General features: G+C 68.2%; 1 protein-coding gene across 9 annotated transcripts in view; it reads left to right on the top strand.

The window, feature by feature from the left end:
- Positions 1–24,168, top strand: part of MTMR14 (myotubularin related protein 14) — a 51,439-nt gene that overhangs the window by 18,765 nt on the left and 8,506 nt on the right. For 3 of the 9 annotated variants that reach the window (XM_075917275.1, XM_075917271.1, XM_075917278.1), the window contains 10 exons: positions 2,695–2,765; positions 4,759–4,833; positions 12,747–12,813; positions 15,227–15,315; positions 15,527–15,603; positions 15,784–15,820; positions 16,215–16,285; positions 16,634–16,683; positions 16,781–16,916; positions 18,600–18,767. In XM_075917275.1, the coding sequence (XP_075773390.1) occupies positions 2,695–2,765; positions 4,759–4,833; positions 12,747–12,813; positions 15,227–15,315; positions 15,527–15,603; positions 15,784–15,820; positions 16,215–16,285; positions 16,634–16,683; positions 16,781–16,916; positions 18,600–18,767 (841 nt within the window). The remainder of the gene's footprint in view (positions 1–2,694; positions 2,766–4,758; positions 4,834–12,746; positions 12,814–15,226; positions 15,316–15,526; positions 15,604–15,783; positions 15,821–16,214; positions 16,286–16,633; positions 16,684–16,780; positions 16,917–18,599; positions 18,768–24,168) is intronic. The other 6 variants (XM_075917279.1, XM_075917272.1, XM_075917274.1 and 3 more) reach the window with 5 other exon arrangements.

Genomic DNA, 24,168 nt, shown 5'->3' with positions numbered 1-24,168 from the left:
CCAACTTAAATGTATACCCCAAATTAAAAAACATAGCAAGAGACCTAAAAAAGAGTCACTGTGGCTTAACCACCATGTAAAAGAAGCAGTGAGGGACAAAAAGGTATCTTTTAAGAAGTGGAAGTCCAATCCTAGTGAGATAAATAGAAGGGAACATAAACACTGTAAAATCAAGTGTAAACAGGTAATAAGAAAAGCAAAAAAAGATTTTGAGGAACAGCTAGCCAAAAACTCAAAAAGAAATAACAAAATGTTTTTTAAGTACATTAGAAGCAGAAAGCCTGCTAAAAAACCTGTGGGTCCCCTAGATGATCGAGCTATAAAAGGAGCAAGCAAGGACGATGAAGCCATTGCGGAGAAACTAAATGATTTCTTTGCTTCAGTCTTCACGGCTGAGGATGTTGGGGAGATTCCTGAATCTGCACCGTCCTTTGTGGGTGATGAATCTGAGGAACTGTCCCGGATTGAAGTGTCATTAGAGGAGGTTTTGGAACAAATAGAAAAACTTAATGTTAACAAATCTCCGGGACCGGATGGCATTCATCCAAGGGTTCTAAAAGAACTCAAATGGGAAATTGCTGAGCTATTATCTGTGGTTTGTAACCTATCCTTTAAATCGGCTTCCGTACCTAATGACTGGAAGGTAGCCAATGTGACACCAATATTTAAAAAGGGCTCTAGAGGCGATCCTGGCAATTACAGACTGGTAAGTCTAACTTCAGTACCGGGCAAATTAGTCGAAACAATAGTAAAGAATAAAATTGTGAAGCATGTAGAAGAACATAATTTGTTGGACAAAAGTCAACATGGTTTTTGTAAAGGGAAATCCTATCTTACTAATCTGTTAGGGTATGTCTACACTACCCCGCTAGTTTGAACTAGCGGGGTAATGTAGGCATACCGCACTTGCAAATGAAGCCCGGGATTTGAATTTCCCGGGCTTCATTTGCATAAGCGGGGAGCCGCCATTTTTAAAACCCCGCTGGTTCGAACCCCGTGCAGCGCGGCTACACGGGGCATGAACTAGGTAGTTTGAACTAGGCTTCCTAGTTCGAACTACTGTTACTCCTCATGAAATGAGCCTAGTTCGAACTACGTAGTTCGTGCCCCGTGTAGCTGCGCTGCACGGGGTTCGAACCAGTGGGGTTTTAAAAATGGCGGCTCCCCGCTTATGCAAATGAAGCCCGGGAAATTCAAATCCCGGGCTTCATTTGCAAGTGCGGTATGCCTACATTACCTTCCTAGTTTGAACTAGGAGGGTAGTGTAGACATACCCATAGAGTTCTTTGAAGGGGTTAACAAACATGCGGACAAGGAGGATCCAGTAGATTTAGTATACTTGGATTTTCAGAAAGCATTTGACAAGGTCCCTCACCAAAGGCTCTTGTGTAAATTACATGGCCATGGGATAAGAGGAAAGGTCCTTACTTGGACTGAGAACTGGTTAAAAGACAGGAAACAAAGGGTAGGAATAAATGATAAATTTTCAGATTGGAGAGGGGTAACTAGTGGTGTACCCCAAAGGTCAGTCCTGGGACCAATCCTTTTCAACTTATTCATAAATGATCTGGAGAAAGGGGTAAGCAGTGAGGTAGTAAAATTTGCAGATGATACCAAACTGTTTAGGATAGTCAAGACAGAAGCAGACTGTGAGAGACTCCAAGAAGATCTCACCAAATTGAGTGATTGGGCAACAAAATGGCAAATGAAATGTAATGTGGATAAGTGTAAAGTAATGCACATCAGGAAAAATAACCCCAACTATACGTACAGTATGATGGGGGCTAATTTGGCTACGACAAATCAGGAAAGAGATCTTGGAGTTATCGTGGACAGTTCTCTGAAAACTTCCACGCAGTGTGCAGCGGTGGTCAAAAAGGCAAATGGGATGCTAAGAATTATTAGGAAAGGGATAGAATATAAGACCCAGAATATCTTACTGCCCCTGTATAAAACTATGGTACGCCCACATCTTGAATACTGTGTACGGATGTGGTCTCCTCACCTCAAAAAAGATATTTTGGCCTTGGAAAGGGTTCAGAAAAGGGCAACTAAAATGATGAGGGGTTTGGAACGGGTCCCATATGAGGAGAGGTTAAAGCGACTGGGACTTTTCAGTTTAGAAAAGAGGAGACTGAGGGGGGATATGATAGAGGTCTATAAAATCATGAGTGGGGTGGAGAGGGCGGATAAAGAAAAGTTATTTATTAGTTCCCATAATAGAAGAACTAGAGGACACCAAATGAAATTAATGGGTAGCAGGTTTAAAACTAATAAAAGAAAGTTCTTCTTCACACAGCGTGTAGTCAACCTGTGGAACTCCTTGCCAGAGGAGACGGTGAAGGCTAGGACTATAACAGAGTTTAAAGAGAAGCTAGATAATTTCCTGGAGGTTAGGTCCATAAAAGGCTGTTAGCCAGGGGATAAAATGGTGTCCTTGGCCTCTGTTTGTCAGAGGCTGGAGAGGGATGGCAGGAGCCAAATCTCTTGATCATTGTCTTCGGTCCACCCTCTCTGGGGCACCTGGTGCTGGCCACTCTGGGCAGACAGGCTACTGGGCTAGATGGACCTTTGGTCTGACCCAGTACGGCCGTTCTTATGTTCTTATGCCCCTGGTGCATTCTGGCTGCTCCCCAACGGGCTCTGTGCCACTGTGTGCAGGCCTGCACGTCACTGCTGCCTCTTCTCTTGCAGGCTGTGAATTCTTTAAGGAGTACAAGGACCGGGACTACCAAGCCGAGGGGCTCGTGTTTAACTGGAAGCAGGTACCCAGCTGCCTGTGCGCTCGGCTAGGCCTGCCAAGGGCATTGGACTTTCAGGGCAACACGCGACGTGTGCGTCTCCCTGTCACAGGCAGGGAGTCAGCTGCTGGAGGAACGCCGGGTCCCACCACAGCAGCTCGGGCCAGGCTCCAGCCTCCTGTGGTGTCCTGGTGGCCATCCCGTCCCATGGCCTCCCTTTGCTCTCTGGCCTGTAGGCTAGTTGGACATGCCCCTCACTCGTGGGCTGGCAGAAGCAGGGAACAGGTGGGTCTGCTCTGATGCTGACACCGTGAGAACTGGAGACAGGTCCCTGCCGCTACTGGCCCTGGCCTCCTGGATTGGGCGTGAGGGGTGGGCTAAGTCAGACCCCACGGCGGAGCAGGGGTGGCTGGCAGATCTGCTCTCTTCAGGAGAGTGGTCTCCCGGCGCTGAGCCAGTGTCTCCAGATCAGCCTGGAGTAGAGTCTCCTGCAGGTCCTGTGCTGGGCCGGGCCGGGTCTGGGCACCGCTCAGGGCGAATCACTCAGACTCAGGGCTCCGTACGGCCCCTGACTAGAGACCTTCCGAACAGGCCACACACCAGTCACGAGCGGTCCAGCCGTCTGCCTGGCCAGCAGGAAGCCTCTCGAGCAAAACCCCTCGGGCACCCAGCTCTCCCTGTGCCCCAGTCAGCCCTGGGCCTAGCACAGGTGAGGAGGTTAGAACCTGATCTCACCCACCCCGAACGGGTCCTCCCGGTCCCAAAGGCCCAGCCCCAGTTCCTGGTCAGTTTACACTCTGGATCTTCCCCACAAGAGCCGCTGGGCCGGTCTTTTAGCATCGACACTCTAAAGGTTTATTAACAGAAATAAGAAAAGGCTGAGAGTGAGGTTAAGGGGAATACGTCACGTGGACGTCACCGAGTTCTCGATGCAGGTGACTCCCCGACCCTGTGCCCCGTCCGCAGCCAGATGTGACTCTGCCAGTCAGTAGAAGAGGGAGGGGTTACTGCCTCTCCGAGATACAGCCCAGCACAGACTCCTATGATGTGGACATAGGAGTCAGGCAGGCAGCCTTAGACCCCTTGGGGTAGGGCTCACAGGCCCCCTGACCCCCAGCACTCTGCTTAGTCTCCTTCCTCCATGCTTCCCCCACACTCTGACTCCCCTCCCCAAGCCACCCCGTTCCTTTCTCAACCCCTTCCCTGGTCAGGTGAGAACCGGTTGGGCCATTGTCTACAGGACGAGAGGGCCCTCCGGCCGACCCCCACTGGGCCGTGCTCACAGACGTGCACACAGCACACAGCAAGCAGTGACGGCCCAAGCGAGTGGGCCCGTCCCCCGACCTCACACCAGCGCTCAGCTGCGATATACCAGGCTGCCAGCTGAGTCGTCTCTGGTGTCCATCCTACGCCCGGCTCGGTGCCGCACAGGGCTGCATCTGGGATCAGGAGACAGTCTCATGACACCTTCATATCCCTGGTGTCTCCCAGGCTGGAGCTGGTCATGTGGTCAGGTGACCTATCTCTGGTCCACATGCCAGTGGCCAGGCTGCGGGTTTCCAGGGGGTTCCCTCAGCTGCGTGGGCCACGCAGAGCCATGGCTAGTTAGCCCAGCCATTCCTCACGGCAGGCAGGCCAGGCCCATAGCTCGTCCCCGGGCAGAGAACACCCCCAGCACGTGTTCATAACCGCACACATCACACAAGTACAGGATCAGTGGCGCAGGCTTTCCTGTGACCCCTCACGTGGCCCCTTCGTACCGAATCTGGGGCAGCCCCCCCGTGGGTGCACCAGTGATCTGTCTGCTCCCTGAAAAACCAATAACGTGACCGGTCCTAAGTATCCACCTGCCTGCAGAGGCGGAGCCGGGCAGGGAGCAGGGAGCAGGCAGAACACGGCCCGGGGCAGGGGGGAGCCATTCACGCCCATGCGTGCTGCTGAGAGTGTTGGTCACCTCTCGCTGCTTTGCTGCTGCAGCGCTAGCGCCCCGGCCTCTGACCGAGGGGTCTCTCTGCAGGGCTACGTAGACGCTCCACTGAGCATCCCGCCGGCTCTGAGCCGGCCTCTGAACATCGCCTGGAGCGAGTACCAGGTGAGAGCGGGCTGCCGAAGTCCAAGTTCTGGTCCCCGATCTGGCCTCTTCCACGGTGCAGGCCAGGCGGCGTGAGCCGGGCGGGGTGGCGGTTTGGCATAGGCCGGGTGGCGATCCCCACATCTCCTCGTGGCGGGCAGCTCCATGCAGACTGCCACGGCCCAATCCCTTTCCTCCTTGTTTGCAAGCAGGGCCCTCCCTGCCTCGCGCCCCTCAGCCTGGCCCTCGTATCTCACCTTCAGGCGTGAGCTCACGTGGCTTCCTGCGCCCCTCCGCTCATCCAGTGCCCCCAGCCCGCCTCTCCCGGGTCCCTCCAGAGTCCTGCGCACGGTGCCCCCCTCCGCTCCTCCAGTGCCCCCAGCCCTTCGCCTCTCCCGGGTGCCCTCCAGAGTCCTGCGCACGGTGCCCCCCTCCGCTCATCCAGTGCCCCCAGCCCGCCTCTCCCGGGTGCCCTCCAGAGTCCTGTGCACGGTGCCCCCCTCCGCTCCTCCAGTGCCCCCAGCCCTTCGCCTCTCCCGGGTCCCTCCAGAGTCCTGCGCACGGTGCCCCCCTCCTCTCCTCCAGTGCCCCCAGCCCTTCGCCTCTCCCGGGTGCCCTCCAGAGTCCTGCGCACGGTGCCCCCCTCCGCTCCTCCAGTGCCCCCAGCCCGCCTCTCCCGGGTCCCTCCAGAGTCCTGCGCACGGTGCCCCCCTCCGCTCCTCCAGTGCCCCCAGCCCGCCTCTCCCGGGTCCCTCCAGAGTCCTGCGCACGGTGCCCCCCTCCGCTCCTCCAGTGCCCCCAGCCCTTCGCCTCTCCCGGGTCCCTCCAGAGTCCTGCGCACGGTGCCCCCCTCCGCTCCTCCAGTGCCCCCAGTCCTTCGCCTCTCCCGGGTCCCTCCAGAGTCCTGCGCACGGTGCCCCCCTCCGCTCCTCCAGTGCCCCCAGCCCTTCGCCTCTCCCGGGTGCCCTCCAGAGTCCTGCGCACGGTGCCCCCCTCCTCTCCTCCAGTGCCCCCAGCCCGCCTCTCTCGGGTCCCTCCAGAGTCCTGCGCACGGTGCCCCCCTCCGCTCCTCCAGTGCCCCCAGCCCGCCTCTCCCGGGTCCCTCCAGAGTCCTGCGCACGGTGCCCCCCTCCGCTCCTCCAGTGCCCCCAGCCCTTCGCCTCTCCCGGGTGCCCTCCAGAGTCCTGCGCACGGTGCCCCCCTCCTCTCCTCCAGTGCCCCCAGCCCGCCTCTCTCGGGTCCCTCCAGAGTCCTGCGCACGGTGCCCCCCTCCTCTCCTCCAGTGCCCCCAGCCCACCTCTCCCGGGTGCCCTCCAGAGTCCTGCGCACGGTGCCCCCCTCCTCTCCTCCAGTGCCCCCAGCCCTTCGCCTCTCCCGGGTGCCCTCCAGAGTCCTGCGCACGGTGCCCCCCTCCTCTCCTCCAGTGCCCCCAGCCCACCTCTCCCGGGTGCCCTCCAGAGTCCTGCGCACAGTGCCCCCCTCCGCTCCTCCAGTGCCCCCAGCCCGCCTCTCCCGGGTCCCTCCAGAGTCCTGCGCACGGTGCCCCCCTCCGCTCCTCCAGTGCCCCCAGCCCTTCGCCTCTCCCGGGTGCCCTCCAGAGTCCTGCGCACGGTGCCCCCCTCCGCTCCTCCAGTGCCCCCAGCCCGCCTCTCCCGGGTCCCTCCAGAGTCCTGCGCACGGTGCCCCCCTCCGCTCCTCCAGTGCCCCCAGCCCTTCGCCTCTCCCGGGTCCCTCCAGAGTCCTGCACACGGTGCCCCCCTCCTCTCCTCCAGTGCCCCCAGCCCTTCGCCTCTCCCGGGTGCCCTCCAGAGTCCTGCGCACGGTGCCCCCCTCCGCTCCTCCAGTGCCCCCAGCCCGCCTCTCCCGGGTCCCTCCAGAGTCCTGCGCACGGTGCCCCCCTCCGCTCCTCCAGTGCCCCCAGCCCGCCTCTCCCGGGTCCCTCCAGAGTCCTGCGCACGGTGCCCCCCTCCGCTCCTCCAGTGCCCCCAGCCCTTCGCCTCTCCCGGGTCCCTCCAGAGTCCTGCGCACGGTGCCCCCCTCCGCTCCTCCAGTGCCCCCAGTCCTTCGCCTCTCCCGGGTCCCTCCAGAGTCCTGCGCACGGTGCCCCCCTCCGCTCCTCCAGTGCCCCCAGCCCTTCGCCTCTCCCGGGTGCCCTCCAGAGTCCTGCGCACGGTGCCCCCCTCCTCTCCTCCAGTGCCCCCAGCCCGCCTCTCTCGGGTCCCTCCAGAGTCCTGCGCACGGTGCCCCCCTCCGCTCCTCCAGTGCCCCCAGCCCTTCGCCTCTCCCGGGTGCCCTCCAGAGTCCTGCGCACGGTGCCCCCCTCCTCTCCTCCAGTGCCCCCAGCCCGCCTCTCTCGGGTCCCTCCAGAGTCCTGCGCACGGTGCCCCCCTCCTCTCCTCCAGTGCCCCCAGCCCACCTCTCCCGGGTGCCCTCCAGAGTCCTGCGCACGGTGCCCCCCTCCTCTCCTCCAGTGCCCCCAGCCCTTCGCCTCTCCCGGGTGCCCTCCAGAGTCCTGCGCACGGTGCCCCCCTCCTCTCCTCCAGTGCCCCCAGCCCACCTCTCCCGGGTGCCCTCCAGAGTCCTGCGCACAGTGCCCCCCTCCGCTCCTCCAGTGCCCCCAGCCCGCCTCTCCCGGGTCCCTCCAGAGTCCTGCGCACGGTGCCCCCCTCCGCTCCTCCAGTGCCCCCAGCCCTTCGCCTCTCCCGGGTGCCCTCCAGAGTCCTGCGCACGGTGCCCCCCTCCGCTCCTCCAGTGCCCCCAGCCCGCCTCTCCCGGGTCCCTCCAGAGTCCTGCGCACGGTGCCCCCCTCCGCTCCTCCAGTGCCCCCAGCCCTTCGCCTCTCCCGGGTGCCCTCCAGAGTCCTGCGCACGGTGCCCCCCTCCGCTCCTCCAGTGCCCCCAGCCCTTCGCCTCTCCCGGGTGCCCTCCAGAGTCCTGCGCACGGTGCCCCCCTCCGCTCCTCCAGTGCCCCCAGCCCGCCTCTCCCGGGTGCCCTCCAGAGTCCTGCGCACAGTGCCCCCCTCCGCTCCTCCAGTGCCCCCAGCCCTTCGCCTCTCCCGGGTCCCTCCAGAGTCCTGCGCACGGTGCCCCCCTCCGCTCCTCCAGTGCCCCCAGCCCTTCGCCTCTCCCGGGTCCCTCCAGAGTCCTGCGCACGGTGCCCCCCTCCGCTCCTCCAGTGCCCCCAGCCCTTCGCCTCTCCCGGGTCCCTCCAGAGTCCTGCGCACGGTGCCCCCCTCCGCTCCTCCAGTGCCCCCAGCCCTTCGCCTCTCCCGGGTGCCCTCCAGAGTCCTGCGCACGGTGCCCCCCTCCGCTCCTCCAGTGCCCCCAGCCCTTCGCCTCTCCCGGGTCCCTCCAGAGTCCTGCGCACGGTGCCCCCCTCCGCTCCTCCAGTGCCCCCAGCCCTTCACCTCTCCCGGGTGCCCTCCAGAGTCCTGCGCACGGTGCCCCCCTCCGCTCCTCCAGTGCCCCCAGCCCACCTCTCCCGGGTGCCCTCCAGAGTCCTGCGCACGGTGCCCCCCTCCGCTCCTCCAGTGCCCCCAGCCCTTCGCCTCTCCCGGTTCCCCTCCAGAGTCCTGCGCACGGTGCCCCCCTCCGCTCCTCCAGTGCCCCCAGCCCTTCGCCTCTCCCGGGTGCCCTCCAGAGTCCTGCGCACGGTGCCCCCCTCCGCTCCTCCAGTGCCCCCAGCCCTTCGCCTCTCCCGGGTGCCCTCCAGAGTCCTGCGCACGGTGCCCCCCTCCGCTCCTCCAGTGCCCCCAGCCCTTCGCCTCTCCCGGGTGCCCTCCAGAGTCCTGCGCACGGTGCCCCCCTCCGCTCCTCCAGTGCCCCCAGCCCTTCGCCTCTCCCGGGTGCCCTCCAGAGTCCTGCGCACGGTGCCCCCCTCCGCTCCTCCAGTGCCCCCAGCCCTTTGCCTCTCCCGGGTGCCCTCCAGAGTCCTGCGCACGGTGCCCCCCTCCGCTCCTCCAGTGCCCCCAGCCCTTCGCCTCTCCCGGGTGCCCTCCAGAGTCCTGCGCACGGTGCCCCCCTCCGCTCCTCCAGTGCCCCCAGCCCGCCTCTCCCGGGTCCCTCCAGAGTCCTGCGCACGGTGCCCCCCTCCGCTCCTCCAGTGCCCCCAGCCCTTCGCCTCTCCCGGGTGCCCTCCAGAGTCCTGCGCACGGTGCCCCCCTCCGCTCCTCCAGTGCCCCCAGCCCTTTGCCTCTCCCGGGTGCCCTCCAGAGTCCTGCGCACGGTGCCCCCCTCCGCTCCTCCAGTGCCCCCAGCCCTTCGCCTCTCCCGGGTGCCCTCCAGAGTCCTGCGCACGGTGCCCCCCTCCGCTCCTCCAGTGCCCCCAGCCCGCCTCTCCCGGGTCCCTCCAGAGTCCTGCGCACGGTGCCCCCCTCCGCTCCTCCAGTGCCCCCAGCCCTTCGCCTCTCCCGGGTCCCTCCAGAGTCCTGCGCACGGTGCCCCCCTCCGCTCCTCCAGTGCCCCCAGCCCTTCGCCTCTCCCGGGTCCCTCCAGAGTCCTGCGCACGGTGCCCCCCTCCGCTCCTCCAGTGCCCCCAGCCCTTCGCCTCTCCCGGGTGCCCTCCAGAGTCCTGCGCACGGTGCCCCCCTCCGCTCCTCCAGTGCCCCCAGCCCACCTCTCCCGGGTGCCCTCCAGAGTCCTGCGCACAGTGCCCCCCTCCGCTCCTCCAGTGCCCCCAGCCCGCCTCTCCCGGGTCCCTCCAGAGTCCTGCGCACGGTGCCCCCCTCCGCTCCTCCAGTGCCCCCAGCCCTTCGCCTCTCCCGGGTGCCCTCCAGAGTCCTGCGCACGGTGCCCCCCTCCGCTCCTCCAGTGCCCCCAGCCCTTTGCCTCTCCCGGGTGCCCTCCAGAGTCCTGCGCACGGTGCCCCCCTCCGCTCCTCCAGTGCCCCCAGCCCGCCTCTCCCGGGTCCCTCCAGAGTCCTGCGCACGGTGCCCCCCTCCGCTCCTCCAGTGCCCCCAGCCCTTCGCCTCTCCCGGGTGCCCTCCAGAGTCCTGCGCACGGTGCCCCCCTCCTCTCCTCCAGTGCCCCCAGCCCGCCTCTCCCGGGTGCCCTCCAGAGTCCTGCGCACGGTGCCCCCCTCCGCTCCTCCAGTGCCCCCAGTCCTTCGCCTCTCCCGGGTCCCTCCAGAGTCCTGCGCACGGTGCCCCCCTCCGCTCCTCCAGTGCCCCCAGTTCTTCGCCTCTCCCGGGTCCCTCCAGAGTCCTGCGCACGGTGCCCCCCTCCGCTCCTCCAGTGCCCCCAGCCCTTCGCCTCTCCCGGGTGCCCTCCAGAGTCCTGCGCACGGTGCCCCCCTCCGCTCCTCCAGTGCCCCCAGCCCTTCGCCTCTCCCGGGTGCCCTCCAGAGTCCTGCGCACGGTGCCCCCCTCCGCTCGTCCAGTGCCCCCAGCCCGCCTCTCCCGGGTCCCTCCAGAGTCCTGCGCACGGTGCCCCCCTCCGCTCCTCCAGTGCCCCCAGCCCTTCGCCTCTCCCGGGTGCCCTCCAGAGTCCTGCGCACGGTGCCCCCCTCCGCTCCTCCAGTGCCCCCAGCCCTTCGCCTCTCCCGGGTGCCCTCCAGAGTCCTGCGCACGGTGCCCCCCTCCGCTCCTCCAGTGCCCCCAGCCCTTCGCCTCTCCCGGGTGCCCTCCAGAGTCCAGTGCACGGTGCCCCCCTCTGCTCCTCCAGTGCCCCCAGCCCTTCGCCTCTCCCGGGTGCCCTCCAGAGTCCAGTGCACGGTGCCCCCCTCCGCTCCTCCAGTGCCCCCAGCCCTTCGCCTCTCCCGGGTCCCTCCAGAGTCCTGCGCACGGTGCCCCCCTCCGCTCCTCCAGTGCCCCCAGCCCTTCGCCTCTCCCGGGTGCCCTCCAGAGTCCTGCGCACGGTGCCCCCCTCCGCTCCTCCAGTGCCCCCAGCCCTTTGCCTCTCCCGGGTGCCCTCCAGAGTCCTGCGCACGGTGCCCCCCTCCGCTCGTCCAGTGCCCCCAGCCCTTCGCCTCTCCCGGGTCCCTCCAGAGTCCTGCGCACGGTGCCCCCCTCCGCTCCTCCAGTGCCCCCAGCCCGCCTCTCCCGGGTCCCTCCAGAGTCCTGCGCACGGTGCCCCCCTCCGCTCCTCCAGTGCCCCCAGCCCTTCGCCTCTCCCGGGTGCCCTCCAGAGTCCTGCGCACAGTGCCCCCCTCCGCTCCTCCAGTGCCCCCAGCCCTTCGCCTCTCCCGGGTGCCCTCCAGAGTCCTGCGCACAGTGCCCCCCTCCGCTCCTCCAGTGCCCCCAGCCCTTCGCCTCTCCCGGGTGCCCTCCAGAGTCCTGCGCACGGTGCCCCCCTCCGCTCCTCCAGTGCCCCCAGCCCTTCGCCTCTCCCGGGTCCCTCCAGAGTCCTGCGCACGGTGCCCCCCTCCGCTCCTCCAGTGCCCCCAGTCCTTCGCCTCTCCCGGGTCCCTCCAGAGTCCTGCGCACGGTGCCCCCCTCCGCTCCTCCAGTGCCCCCAGCCCTTCGCCTCTCCCGGGTGCCCTCCAGAGTCCTGCGCACGGTGCCCCCCTCCGCTCGTCCAGTGCCCCCAGCCCGCCTCTCCCGGGTGCCCTCCAGAGTCCAGTGCACGGTGCCCCCCTCCGCTCCTCCAGTGACCCCAGCCCTTCGCCTCTCCCGGGTCCCCTCCAGAGTCCTGTGCATGGTACCGCCCCTGCGCTGGTCCCTCGGGTGCCCCTTCGCCTCTCCCGGGTCCCCTCCAGAGTCCTGTGCACGGTGCCGCCCCTGCGCTGGTCCCTCGGGTGCCCCTTCGCCTCTCCCGGGTCCCCTCCAGAGTCCTGTGCACGGTGCCGCCCCTGTGCTGGTCCCTTCGGTGCCCCTTTGCCTCTCCCGGGTCCCCTCCAGAGTCCAGTGCACGGTGCCGCCCCTGGCTGGTCCCTCGGGTGCCCCTTCGCCTCTCCCGGGTACCCTCCATAGTCCTGTGCACGGTGCCGCCCTTGGCTGGTCCCTCGGGTGCCCCTTTGCTTCTCCCGGGTCCCCTCCAGAGTCCTGTGCACGGTGCCGCCCTTGGCTGGTCCCTCCGGTGCCCCTTTGCCTCTCCCAGGTCCCCTCCAGAGTCCTGTGCACGGTGCCGCCCCTGCGCTGGTCCCTTCAGTGCCCCTTCGCCTCTCCCGGGTCCCTCCAGAGTCCTGTGCACGGTGCCGCCCCTGGCTGGTCCCTTCGGTGCCCCTTTGCCACACTGCCTGGAGGAGCAGCTGCCAGCCCCAAGCCAGAAATGCCCGTCCCAGGTCTCTGGGCCTCAGCCCTTTGGCTTGCATGGACAGGTGAGCGGGCAGACGGCAAGCTGGCTGCATGTCTCCTAGCCCCCCGAGGAATGGCCCTTCTCCGCTGCCCCGGCGCGCTTTGCGGGCCCTTGTGGGCTCTGTCGGGAGTGGCCCTGGCTGAGTAGCCAGGCAGGCGCTGCAGCGGACTGCCTGATCCCAGCTGGGCTGTTATGTGGCACCTGCCTGAGCCGTCCTGCTCCGTGCCAGTGGCGGGGAGGGGCTGCCTGTGCGGACGTTGGCCGGAGAGCCACGCTCTGACGCCTGGCGTGGCCGGCAGGGCCCAAAGCCCATGCTCGCTGGCTGCTGCCTGGAGACACGCGCCTGCAGAGCCCCCTTGCCGCCAGGAACCGGAAACCCCTTAGCTGGCAGCTGCGCCCTCAGTCACTGCAGCAGCACGAGGGGAGCCGCCGGGCCCCAGCTGGGGGGCTGGGGGGCTCGGCCATTATCTGGCAAAGGGTCAGCCCGAGCCCCGTGGCTCCCAGCCAGGAGCCTGAGCAGACGGCCGGGGAGGGGAAGCAGAGGGTGTTGGGAGGGCGTGCCCGGCGGGGGTCCCACAGTAGGGGAGGAGGGCCTGGAGCCACGGGCCGTGCTAGTGCCGGTGGGGCTGGAGGGGGGCAGGCCCACGGAGGTTTGAGCAGCAGCGCGTGGGGCTGGCTTAGCCCTCGTCCCTGTTTCCACAGAGCTGGGACCTGGTGCAGCAGACACAGAACTACCTGAAGCTGCTGATCTCGCTCATCAACGGGGACGGTGAGGTTTGCTCCTTCGCTGCAGCACCTCCCTGCTTCTCTGCTGCTGCCGCCAGGGCTGAGGGTGCCTGCCCCCGGGGAAGGCCAGCCCTGGCCCAAGGTCTCCTCCCCCGAAGCGAGAGCCCAGGGAGGGGTCCTGCATCGCGCCAGCGCGAGAGGGCTGCCTCGGCTTGTCCCTGCGGCGGAGGGGCGCCCTAAGTTCTTTCAGCTGCTCCCGCTCTCCTCTTGCCAGGCCCCTCCACTCTGGGCGGCAGCGAGACGCTGCCCTTCCAGGGTCCGATCCGCAGCTCCGCCCGCCCCTCAGAGCCCTAGGAGCCAAGCTGTGCGCTGCTGCCTGGGAACCGAGGGGGCCTGCCCCCTAGGGGGGTGGGTAGCGAGAACTTGGGGAGACATGCTGAACTCGGGGCCCTCCCAAGCTCTGCATGCCTGGAGCCAGCCCCCCGAGCGCTCTGGGGCCAGGCTGGCTGGAGCCCTCCGGCCCCACAGGCGCCTCTGGGTGCTGCAGGGAATCCCAGGCCTGCAAGGAATCCATCCCCCTCCGCCCCCCAGCGCTCTGGGGCCAGGCCGGCTGGAGCCCTCCGGCCCCACAGGCGCCTCTGGGCGCTGCAGGGAACCCCAGGCCTGCAAGGAATCCATCCCCCTCCGCCCCCCAGCGCTCTGGGGCCAGACCAGCTGGAGCCCTCCAGCCCCACAGGCACCTCTGGGCGCTGCAGGGAACCCCAGGCCTGCAAGGAATCCATCCCCCTCCGCCCCCCAGCGCTCTGGGGCCAGGCCGGCTGGAGCTCCGGCCCCACAGGCGCCTCTGGGTGCTGCAGGGAATCCCAGGCCTGCAAGGAATCCATCCCCCTCCGCCCCCCAGCGCTCTGGGGCCAGGCCGGCTGGAGCCCTCCGGCCCCACAGGCACCTCTGGGCGCTGCAGGGAATCCCAGGCCTGCAAGGAATCCATCCCCCTCCGCCCCCCAGCGCTCTGGGGCCAGGCCAGCTGGAGCCCTCCGGCACCACAGGCACCTCTGGGCGCTGCAGGGAACCCCAGGCCTGCAAGGAATCCATCCCTCTCCGCCCCCCAGCGCTCTGGGGCCAGGCCGGCTGGAGCCCTCCGGCCCCACAGGCACCTCTGGGCGCTGCAGGGAACCCCAGGCCTGCAAGGAATCCATCCCCCTCCGCCCCCCAGCGCTCTGGGGCCAGACCGGCTGGAGCCCTCCGGCCCCACAGGCACCTCTGGGCGCTGCAGGGAACCCCAGGCCTGCAAGGAATCCATCCCCCTCCGCCCCTCAGCGCTCTGGGGCCAGACCGGCTGGAGCCCTCCGGCCCCACAGGCACCTCTGGGCGCTGCAGGGAACCCCAGGCCTGCAAGGAATCCATCCCCCTCCGCCCCTCAGCGCTCTGGGGCCAGGCCAGCTGGAGCCCTCTGGCCCCACAGGCACCTCTGGGCGCTGCAGGGAATCCCAGGCCTGCAAGGAATCCATCCCCCTCCGCCCCCCAGTGCTCTGGGGCCAGGCCGGCTGGAGCTCCGGCCCCACAGGCACCTCTGGGCGCTGCAGGGAACCCCAGGCCTGCAAGGAATCCATCCTCCTCCGCCCCCCAGCGCTCTGGGGCCAGACCTGCTGGAGCCCTCCGGCCCCACAGGCGCCTCTGGGTGCTGCAGGGAATCCCAGGCCTGCAAGGAATCCATCCCCCTCCGCCCCTCAGCGCTCTGGGGCCAGACCGGCTGGAGCCCTCCGGCCCCACAGGCACCTCTGGGCGCTGCAGGGAACCCCAGGCCTGCAAGGAATCCATCCCCCTCCGCCCCTCAGCGCTCTGGGGCCAGACCGGCTGGAGCCCTCCAGCCCCACAGGCACCTCTGGGCGCTGCAGGGAATCCCAGGCCTGCAAGGAATCCATCCCCCTCCGCCCCCCAGCGCTCTGGGGCCAGGCCAGCTGGAGCCCTCTGGCCCCACAGGCACCTCTGGGCGCTGCAGGGAACCCCAGGCCTGCAAGGAATCCATCCCCCTCCGCCCCCCAGCGCTCTGGGGCCAGGCCAGCTGGAGCCCTCTGGCCCCACAGGCACCTCTGGGCGCTGCAGGGAACCCCAGGCCTGCAAGGAATCCATCCCCCTCCGCCCCCCAGCGCTCTGGGGCCAGGCCAGCTGGAGCCCTCCGGCCCCACAGGCACCTCTGGGCGCTGCAGGGAACCCCAGGCCTGCAAGGAATCCATCCTCCTCCGCCCCCCAGCGCTCTGGGGCCAGGCCGGCTGGAGCTCCGGCCCCACAGGCACCTCTGGGCGCTGCAGGGAACCCCAGGCCTGCAAGGAATCCATCCTCCTCCGCCCCCCAGCGCTCTGGGGCCAGGCCGGCTGGAGCTCCGGCCCCACAGGCACCTCTGGGCGCTGCAGGGAACCCCAGGCCTGCAAGGAACGCTCTCCCTCCCTGCCCCCCAGCAGATGACAGCGGGCTCCTGGTGCACTGCATATCTGGCTGGGACCGGACCCCTCTCTTCGTCGCCCTCCTGCGCCTCTCCTTGTGGGCCGTGAGTACGGAGTGGGGTGCTGGTGGGCAGCCTCGTGGCCCACAGGCGCTGTGCCTGGCTGCCGTGGGAGCGGGCTCTGGCCTCTTGGCCTGGCCTGAGGCCGAGTGTTCCCAGGCACTGGATGCCCCCCCACGGTGCTGGGAGACACTCTCCATGGCGGGTCCCAGCCCTGATGGCTGCTGCCGCCTGAGGCTTCCCCCTTTCCTTCCAGGACGGGCTTGTCCACGCCTCGCTCGCGCCTGCCGAGATCCTGTACCTGACAGTGGCCTACGACTGGTTCCTCTTCGGGTAGGTTGCCTGTGCTGCAGCCTGCGGGGCGGGGAGCCCTCCGAGGGGCCCTCGGCCTGGTTAGTGGTGCCCTGCTTGGGCTGGGGCAACGGCCTGTCTGCGGAGAGCCGCCTTGCTGAGCGGGGGGCCGCTGGCCGTGCTGGATTCCATCCCTGTGACCCCTTCCCCCCTTCTTTCCAGGCACATGCTGGTGGATCGGCTCAGCAAAGGGGAAGAGGTGCGTGGCCCTGCAGCCGGCCGGTTCGGGAGCGTGGAGGGCGCATTGCGAGCCTCGCCGGGGGTGTCCTGCCTGCCGCTTCCCTCGCCGAGCCGAGGCCCCTCGCCCTCGGGGTGCAGAGCCCGGCCTGGCCGGCTCCATTGGCTGCGCTGGGCTGGGAGGGGGTGCCCCCTTGGATCGGTTAACCCACGAAACGGGGCTTCGCGTCCCGGGGAAGGTCCTTGCCATGCCATGCGCTCTCCCGGCTGGCCCTCGGGGCACTCCCCTTGGCGGGCTGGGGGAGGCCGGGGGCTTCCCCTCTGCGGCCCAGGACAGTGGCCAATGCTGGACTGTGGGCTCCCCCCGCTCAGCCCTGCGGCTTTCTCCAGCGTCTCTTCTCTCTTCCTTGGCTCAGATTTTCTTTTTCTGCTTCAATTTTCTGAAGCACATCGCCTCCGAGGAGTTCTCCGCAGCCAGACTGCAGAGGTACGGGGCTGGCGCCGGATGCTGCCGGGACAGAGCCAGGCGCTCGCTAGCTCTGCCCCCGGGGGAGGGAAGCCCTGGTGCCCTGGCCCCATTTCCCTTCATTTCTTCCGTGCTCCGAGGCTGCGGAATGGGGCCAGGCCTGCTTGGCAGTGCAGCCAGGTGGTCTCCGGCGCCCCGCAGCACGGCCCACCTGCCGCCCACCCCTCCCTGGGCTTTAACCAGGAAAGCCTCCATGGGGATTGGGGGGCCTCCCTCTGCCCCTGCCCCCCCCTCACCGCAGCTGGGCCAGGTCCCCTTGGCTGCCTGGCCTGGCCGGGGCTCTGAGCCTGACCCCCTGTCTCTCCCCAGGAGGAAGAGCCTGCTGCCTGGCTTCACGGTGGAGGAGCTCTGCATGCTGAGTGAGTGCGTGCCGCGTGGCGGGGAGCTGCCCGGCCCCAGGCAGGCGGGGGAGGCCCCCAGGCCTGGCCTCAGCCTGCTCCTCTTCCCTCCCCGCAGAGCGGAGGCCACGGGGCAGCCCCACCAGCCTGAGCAGCAGCTTCTCCCTGGGGCTGGAGAGCTCGCCGGGAGCTGGGAGCTTCGCCGCTGAGGCTGTGGAGCTGGTGCCGGCGGGAGTGCAGGCCCCAGGCCCTTGGTAAGACGCCAGGCTGGCGGTGAGGGGCGCCCCAGCCCAGTCGGGGAGCTCCTGAGATGAGGGCTGCAGAGCTCCGGCTGCCCTCCCCGCGGGCCATCGCTCCGAGAGCGCGGCTCCTCTCCCCGCAGGGCGTGCTGGCAGGAGCGCTCGCTCCCCTCCAACGCCAGGGGCCTGGCCCTGAGCACTTCCCCCCTCTCTGGCTTTGCCCCTCGCAGTCTCTTTGGTTTTCTTGCGGGCGCACGGTGGGCTGTGCTGGGGGCAGCCCAGCCTTCCTCACGCCTTGAGCAGAGCCAGGACGAGCGCTTGCTTCCTGACCGAGGGCGGGCTCACCTCTGCCCTGCGGCCAGCAGAGCGCGGAGGCTGGGCGCTCGGGCTCGGGGAGCAGCCTTGCGGCTAGCAGCCACCCTGGCGGGCCGGACACAAGGCCTGCATGGCCTCGCTCCTCCCCCGGGCCTGGCCAGGCTGTTCTTGGCAGGCCCCTCTGGCACTAAACACAGGTGTGGTGGGTGGATCAGAGTCCCCTCGGGGTGCTCCCGTGTGCTGACCCACCTCCCCGACCTGCTGGGCCGAACGGGTCTCCCCGCAGCCACTACCTGGGGCGTGTCACAGAGGCAGCACAGGAGGCCCAGCTTTGAGAAGGCACTTCCTGAGGGCCAGCCACTGCTCAGCCACCGCAACTCGCTACCCACCCGTTCTCCCCAGCCGCTGCTCTGCACGTCTCCTCGCTGGCCCCTCGCCCAGCGGGTGTCTTGGGGAGGGAGGCGTCTCCTGCCGTCCCGTGGCCCCTGCGGTTTGGTTCCCTGCCCTTTTGCTCAAGGCGGGAATTCTTAGTGCTCAGAGCAAACGCGCCTCAGCTGGAGTGGAAAATTCCATCGGGTGGCCTGGCCACTTGTCCCGCTAGGAGCAGCCGCAGTGGGGGCAGGTGGCTGGCGCGAGCACGGAGCCGTCGTGTTCCCGACGTGCCCTTGGTACCCTCGCCTGGCGGCCAGAGCCAGACTCAGCGCGGGCCAGTGGAGATGTCACGTGACGCATTTGGCCGTAGGCGTCGGAGTTCTGCATGTGCATAAGCCAGTCTACAGGGCGGGCGGCATGGCCCGCGGGCCGTGCTCTGAGGCGCAGCCACACCTGCCTGGCCCTGGGTGGGAGCAGCGCGGCTAGCTCCTGCCATTCCTCCAGCAGCAGGGCCAGCTATGGCCTGGTAGTCCCATGGCCCGGAGAGGCCCTTCAGAAAGCCTCCTGCCCTGTCCAGAGAGCTGTTGTCTGCCGGGAGCCACGCTAGCTCCCTTCCACGCTGCTCTGCCTGCACGCGGGCTGGGCGTGTGCTTGGCGTGGCCATGCCAGCGTGAGGGCCAGGGCTGGGGAGGGCTCCCCTTGGTGAATTCTTGTTTGTGGGCGAGCCAGCAGGCGCGGGGGGGCGGTGCAGAGCCATGCCTGCAGGCAGGGAGAGCAGCCCGGTGGGTAGCGCCAGGAGGCGAGGGCTCCCGGGGAACAGGGGCTCTGTGAGCGGGAATGGCTGCACTGCGCTGCCCGGCCACCGCCACCGCCACCGCCGGCCTGTGTGTGCTGACGCCCTGGCTGGGACCCTGCAGGCCGGCTTGGCGCGGACGGGGCTGGCTGGGGGCAGGGCCGTGGGACGGCTTTGTGCCCCAGCACGCCGCCGTCTCACCAGGGCCTGTCCTGCAGCAGGAAGGGCCGTGCAGCGTCTCCCCAGGCCGTGCGCTGGGGCCGCACCCCGCGGGCTGACGACAGGCCGCCTCGCCGGGAAGCAAAGTCCTCCAGCTCCTCCTCCTCCGGCCAGTCGGACGCCGCGCTGAGGGCGGGGAGCAGCCCGCTGGAGGTCCCCAAGCCCAGGTGAGGCAGCGGGGGGCGAGTTGTGGAGGCAGAGCGGCCCCTGGCTGAGTGAGCTGAGCACGGCAGGGGAGTCGCGTGCAGGGGCTGCCGGAGCCCCCGCCCTTGGGGTCGCGGGTGGGGGTGGGGCTTGTCCCGTGCAGGCTGCGGGAGGCTGGGACGGGGCCGGAGCAAGTAGCCTCCCGCCATGGGGCAGCCGCCGAGGGGCCAGGCCTGATGAGAAGCCCTTGGGAGCCAGCATGTGGGGTTTCACTCCTCGCTGCAGAGGAACAAGCAGCCAGGAAGAGCCTTGTGCTCGGGCCAGGCAGGGAGCCTGAGTCCCAGGATCTGGCGCTGGGCTGGGGGCCGGGGGGCGCGGGGCCGGACGCTGGGCTGGGGGCCGGGGGGTGCAGGGCCGGACGCTGGGCAGGGATCCGGGGGGCTCAGGGCCGGACGCTGGGCAGGGGGCCCGACGCTGGGCAGGGGGCCGGGGGGCTCAGGGCCGGACGCTGGGCCGGGGGGCGCGGGGCCGGACGCTGGGCAGGGGGCCGGGGGGCTCAGGGCCGGACGCTGGGCCGGGGGGCTCAGGGCCAGACGCTGGGCAGGGGGCCGGGGGGCTCAGGGCCAGACGCTGGGCAGGGGGCCGGGGGGCTCAGGGCCGGACGCTGGGCAGGGGGCCGGGGGGAACTGCAGCGCCTGTCTCTTGCTTGCAGCCCCATGGAAAGGGCTGTTGGCCCTCGGGGCACTGCGTGGGTGGCCCTCGCCCCACTGGCCGGGCGGGTGGGGGGCAGCGAGCCCTGGGCGGGACTGGCAGCACTCCTGCTGTGCTCCTGCCGCCAGTGGCCTCTCTCTCTGTGGCACTGGCGGGCCGGGAGCCTTCCCGCCCAGGACGAGAGCGGGGCCGGGGGTGGGCTCCGGGGGGCAGTGCCCCGGGGTGGGCAGGGCCTTGCAGAGACACTGCCCGTGGGCGGTGCCGGCTCGGCTGCTGGGACACGTCCCGCTCAGACTGGCAGGGCTGGGCCCGAGCCCCCTGGCTAGTGCCCACAGGCCCCAGGCTGGGGAGAGGCGGGTTGGCAGCGCCCCTCCACGCACGGCTCTCTGCGACGCACCCCACGGGCCGGATACCACGGCAGAGCGTAGCGCCCAGCCATGAGTCCCTTTCCCCGGTCCCTGGCTAACAGCTCGGCAGCCGTGGGAGGCCACTTGTCCCGCCAGCCACAGGCTGCTCCTGGGCCAAGGTGCTGAGGAGACGCCTGCCCGTGGCGCCAGACCCCAGCTGGCGAGCGGTGGTGCAGGGAGGGGAGGGCCCTAGGAGACACGGCTCGTGTGTTACGCTGGGCCCCACGGGCTTTGCCCTGGCGGGGACCAGCCGGACGTCAGCCCCTTCCTGCCACGGAGTGTCCCAAACTTGCTGGTCACGAGGATCCCGCCGGCGCAGCGCTGTGCGCGGAGAGCAGCTCGCCGGGCCTCTCGCGGCTGGCGCGTGTGCGCCGCGCAGTGCAGTGTGTCCGCGCTGGGGCGTGCACTCGCCCATGGGACCCACAGCCCCAGCGGCCTCGCGGCAGCAGGCTGGAGACGCTGCCGACTGCGTTTGTCACGTCTGGTGCCCAGCCCTCAGCTGTGTCCTGCTCAGAGCAAGGGATCCCGCGCCGGGGCTGTGTGCATCCCAGGAGAGGCCTGGGGGCCAGGAGCTAGAGGTTTGGGCATGTCTGCACTGCCCCCTGCCAGGCCCGGGGTGGCTGGACCTGGCTGCAGGAGAGGAGGAGTTTCTCCAGCCCCGAGGGTGCCCGTTGTGCAGAGGGCAAAGTTGTTGGGCCCTGCCGGCGGGCTGGGAAGGGGTAAGGCTGGCCCATCGTGCGGGGAGGGAGCCGGGAACACCGAGCCCCGCTGGGCCGCTCCAAGAGCAGTGTCTAAAGCAGCCGGCTTGTGCTGTGCACACCTGTCCTGTGGGGGCTCAGGCTGGACTGCAAGGGGGGAGGTCGGGGCTTCCCCCTCTCCTCACAGCCGCACCTAGCCTGGGGAGGGAAGGCCTCTCTTCCCCCAAGGACTGCTCTGAGGCTGGCAGCATGAGGCGCCTGCCCTGACTCGGGGGACTGGAGCCCTCCCCGGCTTTGGTGGGCGCCGCCGTGGTGCTAACTCGGCAGCCTGGCTTTGCCGAGAGCAGCCCTGCCGTGCAGCCTGCTTGCCTGCTGCGGCTGGGCGCGGGGAGAGCAGTGGGCAAAACCTACCTGGGCTTCAGGCTTTTTCCGCACGGCTGCCAGCAGCCCAAGAGCCGCAGAGAAAGCCAGGGCCAGATGGGGCTGGGTCGCAGGGATGCCTGGCTCAGGCATGCGCTGGGTGTCCAGTGGGGCCGTGGTCTGGGCGTAGGCAGCCGAGTGGTCACACCTGCGGGGGCAGACAGCGCCTCCAAGGGGCTCCCATACTTTGGAGGACAGATAAGAGCAGTGGAGCGGCCAGACAGGGGCAGACCAAAGGCCCATCCAGCCCAGCGTCCTGTCTGCCCACAGTGGCCAATGCCGGGTGCCCCCGAGGGAGAGAACACCCCAGGGAATCGTCCAGTGAGCCCTGCCCTGTCACCCACTCCCAGCTGCTGACACAGGCCACGGACACTTCCCTGTCCAGCCTGGCTGGACCCGACCTCCAGGAACCTAGCTAGCTCTTTCCTGAACCCTGTCGAAGTCCTGGTCTTCACAACCTCCAGCAAGGAGTTCCACAGGTTGACTGTGCACTGTGTGACGAAAAACTGCCTCTGGTTTGTTTTAAACCTGCTGCCTCCTAATTTCATGTGGTGCCCCCCAGTTCTGGGGAGAGTCAGTCCCTTTTCTCCAGGCACTTGTCCACACCACTTGTGATTTCCCAGACCTCTGTCCTCGCCCCCCCTTAGGCATCTCTTTTGCAAGCTGAACGGTCCTGGTCTTACTAGTCTCTCCTTACACGTTCGGAGCCTTTCCCAGCCCCAGCGTGGCCTGGGAGGTGTGGGGGTGCCGGCCCAGACAGGGCGATGCCCGGGGGAGCACTGCTCAGCGTGGCCTGGGAGGTGTGGGGGTGCCGGCCCAGACAGGGCGATGCCTGGGGGAGCACTGCTCAGCGTGGCCTGGGAGGTGTGGGGGTGCCGGCCCAGACAGGGCGATGCCTGGGGGAGCACTGCTCAGCGTGGCCTGGGAGACGCGGGGGTGCCGGCCCAGACAGGGCGATGCCTGGGGGAGCACTGCTCAGCGTGGCCTGGGAGACGCGGGGGTGCCGGCCCAGACAGGGCGATGCCCGGGGGAGCACTGCTCAGCGTGGCCTGGGAGGTGTGGGGGTGCCGGCCCAGACAGGGCGATGCCTGGGGGAGCACTGCTCAGCGTGGCCTGGGAGGTGTGGGGGTGCCGGCCCAGACAGGGCGATGCCTGGGGGAGCACTGCTCAGCGTGGCCTGGGAGGTGTGGGGGTGCCGGCCCAGACAGGGCGATGCCCGGGGGAGCACTGCTCAGCGTGGCCTGGGAGACGCGGGGGTGCTGGCCCAGACAGGGCGATGCCCGGGGGAGCACGGCTCAGCGTGGCCTGGGAGGCGCGGGGGTGCCGGCCCAGACAGGGCGATGCCCGGGGGAGCACTGCTCAGCGTGGCCTGGGAGGCGCGGGGGTGCCGGCCCAGACAGGGCGATGCCCGGGGGGAGCACTGCTCAGCGTGGCCTGGGAGGTGTGGGGGTGCTGGCCCAGACAGGGCGATGCCCGGGGGAGCACGGCTCAGCGTGGCCTGGGAGGTGTGGGGGTGCCGGCCCAGACAGGGCGATGCCCGGGGGGAGCACTGCTCAGCGTGGCCTGGGAGGTGTGGGGGTGCCGGCCCAGACAGGGCGATGCCCGGGGGAGCACTGCTCAGCGTGGCCTGGGAGGTGTGGGGGTGCCGGCCCAGACAGGGCGATGCCCGGGGGAGCACGGCTCAGCGTGGCCTGGGAGGTGTGGGGGTGCCGGCCCAGACAGGGCGATGCCTGGGGGAGCACTGCTCAGCGTGGCCTGGGAGGTGTGGGGGTGCCAGCCCAGACAGGGCGATGCCCGGGGGAGCACTGCTCAGCGTGGCCTGGGAGGCGCGGGGGTGCCGGCCCAGACAGGGCGATGCCCGGGGGAGCACTGCTCAGCGTGGCCTGGGAGGCGCGGGGGTGCCGGCCCAGACAGGGCGATGCCCGGGGGAGCACTGCTCAGCGTGGCCTGGGAGGCGCGGGGGTGCCGGCCCAGACAGGGCGATGCCTGGGGGAGCACTGCTCAGCGTGGCCTGGGAGGCGCGGGGGTGCTGGCCCAGACAGGGCGATGCCCGGGGGAGCACTGCTCAGCGTGGCCTGGGAGGCGCGGGGGTGCCGGCCCAGACAGGGCGATGCCCGGGGGAGCACTGCTCAGCGTGGCCTGGGAGACGCGGTGGTGCTGGCTCAGACAGGGCGATGCCCGGGGGAGCACTGCTCAGCATGGCCTGGGAGGTGTGGGGGTGCCGGCCCAGACAGGGCGATGCCCGGGGGAGCACTGCTCAGCGTGGCCTGGGAGACGCGGGGGTGCCGGCCCAGACAGGGCGATGCCCCGGGGAGCACTGCTCAGCATGGCCTGGGAGACGCGGGGGTGCCGGCCCAGACAGGGCGATGCCTGGGGGAGCACTGCTCAGCGTGGCCTGGGAGACGCGGGGGTGCCGGCCCAGACAGGGCGATGCCCCGGGGAGCACTGCTCAGCATGGCCTGGGAGACGCGGGGGTGCCGGCCCAGACAGGGCGATGCCTGGGGGAGCACTGCTCAGCGTGGCCTGGGAGACGCGGGGGTGCCGGCCCAGACAGGGCGATGCCCCGGGGAGCACTGCTCAGCGTGGCCTGGGAGGCTCAGGGGTGCCGGCCCAGACAGGGCGATGCCCGGGGGAGCACTGCTCAGCGTGGCCTGGGAGACGTGGGGGTGCCAGCCCAGACAGGGCGCTGCCGCTGTGAAACGAGGCGGTGCGATGCTAGCGGCATGGCCAGGCGCAGCGCTGCTCGCCAGGTGCCAAGGGCCCTGCAGGTGCTGGAGGGTCCAGAGGGAAGCTCAGAGGGGACGGGGGCCCGATGACGGGCGCTGGGTGTTTGAGAGTGCGCCGTGGAAAAGTGGAAAAGTCTTTTGGGTGCTTGCTCAGGGCTGTGTGAGCTGTGTGAGTGCCGCAGGCTGGAAAGCTTTCCCCTCGGCTGCCTGTGCCTGACCCAGCCCAGCTGCCCACGCGGGCAGTGCGAGCGCAGGCTCCTAGCCTTTGCCAGTAGCTAGTGGGAGTTCCTAGCAGCGGGGCGGGGCTGCGTACGGGGTTTCTCCTTGCCCGTGTTTTCTCCGGGACTAGCAATGCCAGAGTCCAGGGCTTCTTGCCTTAAATCGATGCCAGCAAGTGACCCGCATGCCTGGACAAAGGCCACTAGCAAACGCTGTCCTGCTAGCCCCGGCCAGGACCCGTCA

Source organism: Pelodiscus sinensis, unplaced genomic scaffold (assembly GCF_049634645.1).
Source record: "Pelodiscus sinensis isolate JC-2024 unplaced genomic scaffold, ASM4963464v1 ctg157, whole genome shotgun sequence".
NCBI classification, from domain to species: domain Eukaryota; kingdom Metazoa; phylum Chordata; order Testudines; family Trionychidae; genus Pelodiscus; species Pelodiscus sinensis.
Note: the sequence above shows the minus strand (reverse complement) of the source record. Positions and strands in the feature narration are given on the sequence as shown.